A 6,000-nucleotide genomic window follows, 5' to 3' on the forward strand; every position below is an offset into this window, starting at 1 on the left:
ATGTATATACAAAGCTGACTTTCTATATGTTGGTATTAATTACAGATTCCAAAACGTCCCTATATGAGGACATTACTTTTTAAGAAACTATTTGCTGTTCTAAGAAAACAATTTTTTTTTTTTTTTTGCATGGTTATTAGGTGCTACTTGTTACAAATCAAAGGAAAATGCACACAGCAATCTCACCATGGTCTCAGGATGTTAAAGTGCTATGGAAGAATTCAAACCTCTGTGCCATGCATGAAAATAAAGGTTTTCAAATTACACATCAACACTATTACTAAACCTGATCATGATTTTACAGTAGCTACATTAACTGTGATATTCTGACAAAACATTTTTTATGGTTTCATATTGAGTTGAGTTTGAGCTTTATTGTCATTTAACCATATGCAGATGCAACACAGGATATCACCATATGCAGATGCAACACAGGACAAGATATCGTTTCTCATGGACCACAATGCATACATAAAACAGAAACCTTTTTTCTCCACTATACACATTGAAACAATGAAGCAATCAGACATGGTTGGATTTGGACATATATTCAGATTACACACTAAAACATTATGATGCATCATCAAGAGATTATTTTAAGCAGTGTTCAAGTGTTCCAGGATATAGAATTTCAGCAATTGTGGTTTATAGACTTTTCTATTGTCATTAGTGTGTTCATGTGTGTATAGTTACTTGTATCAGTTCCAGATTGCACGGAGTACCTCTAAGTGTTGAGGATTCTGACAGCTTGTGAGAAGCAGCTATTAAATATAGATTATATTAAATAATCTATTAGGTAGAATCTATTAGACCTCATTTTTATAACTGTGGCAGTTGTTGTTTCTAAATGTGTTTAGGCTAATATCTATTCCATTACAAATACTATCATTCATTTTTTTTTAGAAAGACTAGCTACACTGACCACAGTAATAAAGAGCCAACCAGAGGCTTACCTCTGCTTATGGCACTGCACAGTAAATGTTTGGGCAAGTACGTAAAGGGTTTTAAAATCTTTAAAGACCTATGGACAGATTATGGAGAAAGTTTTCCTCCTGTGTAATATACTGTATATTCTGTTTGATATTAGGAAATAAATTGGCCTTGTTTTCCTAAAGATTACTTAAATCATTAAGAGTCTGATAAAGAAAAACAGTATCTGTTATGAAGTAGGAAACAAACATTTTCACTAGAAGCACTCTCAACAGTCGCAACTCAGTGAATTAGTCTACTCATGGGTGCATTCAGGATATTATAACTGGTCGTATTGTAAGAAGATATAAACTATCTTTTTTCTTTTCTTTTTTTTTAATTCTTTTTTTTTTTATTCTGTGTCAAATTCAAAATGTTCCAGATGCTTGGAAAATAAAAAATAAAAAATCTGCATACACTACCGGTCAAAAGTTTTGAAACACTTACTCTTTATTATCATTTTTTTTTATACATATATGTATATATATATATATATATATATATATATATATATATATATATATATATATGGAATTTGCAGACATGTACTCTTGACATTTTCTCAACCAACTTCTTGAGGTATCACCCTGGGATGCTTTTTAAACAGTATTGAAGGAGTTCCCATCAATGTTGGGCACTTATTGGCTGCTTTTCTTTATTATTTGGTCCAAGTCAACAATTTCAAAAACTTTTTTTTTTTTAATATTTTATTACATTTTAGTTTTATAATGAAACAATTGAATATGGTGGCACAATTATATTTTTGTCTACAAAATTAATTTCAAACATTTAAGCATACGCCTTCAGATCAAAAGATTTTTAAGATCATAAGAAACATTTCAGTCAAGTGTTTCAAAACTTTTGACAGGTAGTGTATATATCAAATGAAGTAGTTAAGTTATATATAAATTAATTACAGTTATGTAATAAACCAACTCCGGGCATGTGGATGACCGTATACATCAGCCACCAACAAAGAACATTTTGACCCATGAAAACCCTGTTTCTGCACACCCTGTTAAGCAATATAGCAGATAGTTTTGTTCTTTTAAATTTGATATATAACCAGCAGCGATATGAGAAGTCAAATGTTAATCATATCGCAATCACAATATTTGTCAAAATAAATGCAAATTGCTTTTTGTTAGCAAAGATTTCACTCAGCATTTACATTTATGCATCTGGCAGATGCTTTTATCCAAAGCGCCTTGCATTCAAAGTATACATTTTATCAGTTTGTGTTTTCCCTGGGACTCGACCTCATGATCTTGGCGTTGCTAGCGCGCATGCTCTACCAGTTGAGCTAAATAAAATATAGTGCTGGTGTAACACAGGACTATATCATGGCATAATAATGATACTAATAAGTCATCTACTGTTAGTAATAATAATAGTACAGCTGTTGTAATAAATATGGCATTGGGAAGCTACAGTACAATTAACACATTACCATTCTGTCAGTGGTTGCCTGACATATCACTAATTTTCTCCCCGCTTGTCAGTTGCTGCTATGGCTTTTTGAGTTTGTTTCTTGTACTCAGACACACAAAAATTTCTCTCCAATTTTCCTTGATAATTGTAAGATGTCATGTTACTAAGAAATAACTGAAATGTTAGCAGTACTGTTTTAACTTTTTAAAAATTTATTTCCTTATTTAATAATCCTTTTTAAAGGGTTGGTGGATGACTAGATGACCATCCTGCCCAACCCCTATTCACAGGTCATTCTGGTGAACTCATCTGTCTTGTGTAAATCATCAAGTTTCAGTAGTGAAGTAGTGTAAATCAGTTGCGTTTGATAAAAATGTAATTGCACAAAAGTGATTAAAACACCACCACAAGGTCACATAGAAATGGATGGATTTTTTATGGGCCTAGGATTTTAGTTAAATGTATATTGTTGAAGTACCTTGCATTTTGGTCCTCTTCATCACTTTGCAAGAGGTCATCGTTCAGCTCCTCATCTGACAGTTCTGATGGGTTCTAAGAGTAAAGGAAAGTAGAATAAGTGAAATCCTCTGCTTAATCATTTAAACTTCAGCTTTTATGATTTCATTTTGAGACTGTTACAGTTGGCCTTTCAAGTTTTGAACATTTAGCAAAATTAGCTTTTCTAGAAAAAGTATAATTTTTGTATTCCTACAGTATCAGTTAAATAGAAGCAGTTGAAAGTCTGCAATAGTAAGAACAAAAACTATGTTCACTGCTATAAAACACAACATATGACAACAGAGGGATCAGAAGTTAGTGGAGGGGAATGAAACTGGCAGTGATGGAAATAATGTTACCTTTTTTGATGACAGCCAATCTTCTTCAAGTAAGTCTTCCTCCAAATCACTATGAATTGATAAAATTAAGATTAAAAATGTGCTACTATCATATGTAGTCTAAAGTGACTCTGAAATGTCCTGATGCCATTTCAGCAGAGCGAAGCATGACAGCGATAATATTAATGAACTCTATAAATCTATACTGTTGCATGAGACTCTATCCTGAAATACTAAAAAGGGTTCTAGGGAACTGATGCTCCTTACACATTGTTTTCAATCCGCCTCATTGTGGCCTGAAATGTATAGAGCAACACTGAGCCAACAACGGGGCTGAGATAAAGACTTACCTCTCCAAGTCATCATCATCTTCTCCTCTTCGTCTTCTTGACCTTTCAGCACCAGGCTTATCATATTCATCAAACTCATCATCTACATGTGGACAGGAGAGAGAAATACTTTACTCAGCTATTATGGTACAGATAAAAGTATTTCTACCCTATATGTTTAAATGCTAATAAAATACATGTAACCTCACAAGGACCTTTCTTCTGCACATCCCACTAATACACCCAGAATTTCTGACTCAGCTAAAAGGCTGTGTTTACTAGTCTTAAAAGTGAAGGCTCTAATTTTAACACAGCTTTAAAAGGTTATATGGGAGATCCCACTGCACGATTACATCAAGTGTTGTTCTACGAATATTTACCTCCTAAGCTAGCATTTATCTATAGATAAAGTACGAAAACAATTCCCATTATAATTATTTCCACTGAGCTATTCCTTTAAAAGACGTATCATTTCAATCAGATCCGGTCTGTGCGGCTGACCGCGATAATGACATTGCAGATGTGTTGTAATAGTCTTCTGAAAAACGGGTTAAAGCCTGTTTTGCATCTCTGATCTGGTTCAGACGCCAATTTAACTGGTTACATAACCAATAAAGACCCGACCATATTTTACAATTCACGACACTTCTTCATTCACCACATGAACATCGTGATCACAGAAGAACAAATGACTAAAATTGTGCAGTTGCATTATCTTGCTCATAAACAGAGACAGCGCGCTCACTGCAGCAGATGATATTCTTCAGCTAGCACTCGCAAATAAAATATGTAAATACATCCCTGCGCATAACACATGCTCCACGACCGTTAATATGACACAAATGTATAGTTAAAAAGCATAGCATAAAGGTAAGCTGAGTTCAATTGTAAAACCAGCGGCAGGTCTCTGAAGCCCAGAACATTATTGAACAAAAGCAACTAACTCGTTAGCATTAGCAGGGAGCTCAATTGAATGTCAGTTAATATAACATATATATCATACCACCGGCATTGGTCGCCATAACACAAGACTGTATGTTATCTTGGATACTTTTGGTATCCCTATAACGTCAGTGAGTGCATTGGAAAAGGTTTAAGTGCAGAGCTTCAGGCCGTTAGCTTAGCGTGAAAACATCTGCAGAAGAATCATGGCGACCGGTCTTAGCAGCGCTGCATCATGGGTATTAGACTGTGAGGAGGGATGTGCTGCTGGTACTTCAACTTTATATGGTTGTTAATATGTTTCTAACCCTCAGTGACTTAGAGATAATTTAAAATAAAATTGCGCTTATAATTGTACAGCAACTTTAGGGTAATGCTATTCTCAGTGACAGTAGAAAAGTGAAACATGATATAAGCCCCTTTTCCCAGAAAATGTACTGCAATTTTCGTGTTAGATGTCATGTGTGAACACCAGCCTTTTGAAAATTCTGGTCAGTTTTGCTCTGGCAATTTCCCTTAATGAGCTACACATATTATACTTTCTGCCTCATTCTATGAACAGAATCCACATACAATCAGAAAAGGATGCCGATGAAGTTTGTAGCAGCAAAAATAGTTAAACTTGTGTAAATTTTCGTATGAACATTTAGCTTTATGCTAAGCTAAAATGCTATATCTTGCCTTTACATGCATCTGTTACCAGGCGTGATTATTTTTTATAATGAATTCTATGAAGAAAATTCATGTTGGAGCATAACTTTTTTTCTCTAGTAAGACCTTGGATATTAAAACAAAGATTTAGATATTAGAGCAAAATTTTTATTCTTAATTAGAACTGAAATATTGTTTTCCTATAAAAATATAAAAAATCCTTAAAACAAGATACATTTACTTGAGTAGCAAAACTGCATAAGATATTTAGGCATTTTTTAGATAATTTATTTTTACAGTCAAGTGTATTTTCTTTATTTACTTGCTTATAGTCATAACAATTGAAAAAATCTGCCAGTGCTGAAGAAGTAATCCAAAGTCTTTAGATTAAGTTACTGACATTGAGTAATCTAACGGAATATATTACAAATTACATTTTACAGCATGTGTTCTGTAATCTGTAGTGGAATACATTTCAAAAGTAACCCTCCCAACCCTGTTTATTTCTCACCCACAACTATCATGAAGATACCACATATCTGAAGATATGGATTTAACCATTGGAGTCTTATGGATTACTTTTATGCTGCCTTTATTTGCTTTTGGATCTTTAAAATTCTGGTACCCTTTCACTTGCATTGTGTGGACCATCACAAAAAAAAAAAAAAAGATGGTTCTTTAAATGTTCTTTACTAACAGTAATAGTTCTATTTAGAACCATAACTTCTTGCAGGACCCCTTTGTGCTGAAATAGTTATTTAGGGGTTCAGGGGTTCCCGCCCTTTTGGTTTTTGAATATGTAACTGTCAGTCAGTTTTTTCAAAGCTGCCGCATGATTGTTT

At 33.8% G+C, this 6,000-nt stretch overlaps 1 protein-coding gene across 5 annotated transcripts in view; it reads right to left on the reverse strand.

Annotated features, from left to right (window-relative positions):
• LOC127451583 (RNA-binding protein 33-like) overlaps positions 1-4,734 on the reverse strand; it is an 88,401-nt gene extending 83,667 nt beyond the window's left edge. For all 5 annotated transcript variants that reach the window (XM_051716377.1, XM_051716386.1, XM_051716368.1 and 2 more), the window contains exons 1-4: positions 4,569-4,734; positions 3,587-3,668; positions 3,258-3,306; positions 2,879-2,952 (exon numbers count right to left, since the gene is read on the reverse strand). In XM_051716377.1, coding sequence (XP_051572337.1) covers positions 2,879-2,952; positions 3,258-3,306; positions 3,587-3,668; positions 4,569-4,587 — 224 coding nt within the window. In that variant the 5' untranslated portion in view covers positions 4,588-4,734. The remainder of the gene's footprint in view (positions 1-2,878; positions 2,953-3,257; positions 3,307-3,586; positions 3,669-4,568) is intronic.
• Positions 4,735-6,000: the final 1,266 nt, after the last annotated feature.

The sequence above is a fragment of the Myxocyprinus asiaticus genome, chromosome 2 (genome assembly GCF_019703515.2).
Source record: "Myxocyprinus asiaticus isolate MX2 ecotype Aquarium Trade chromosome 2, UBuf_Myxa_2, whole genome shotgun sequence".
Taxonomy (NCBI): domain Eukaryota; kingdom Metazoa; phylum Chordata; class Actinopteri; order Cypriniformes; family Catostomidae; genus Myxocyprinus; species Myxocyprinus asiaticus.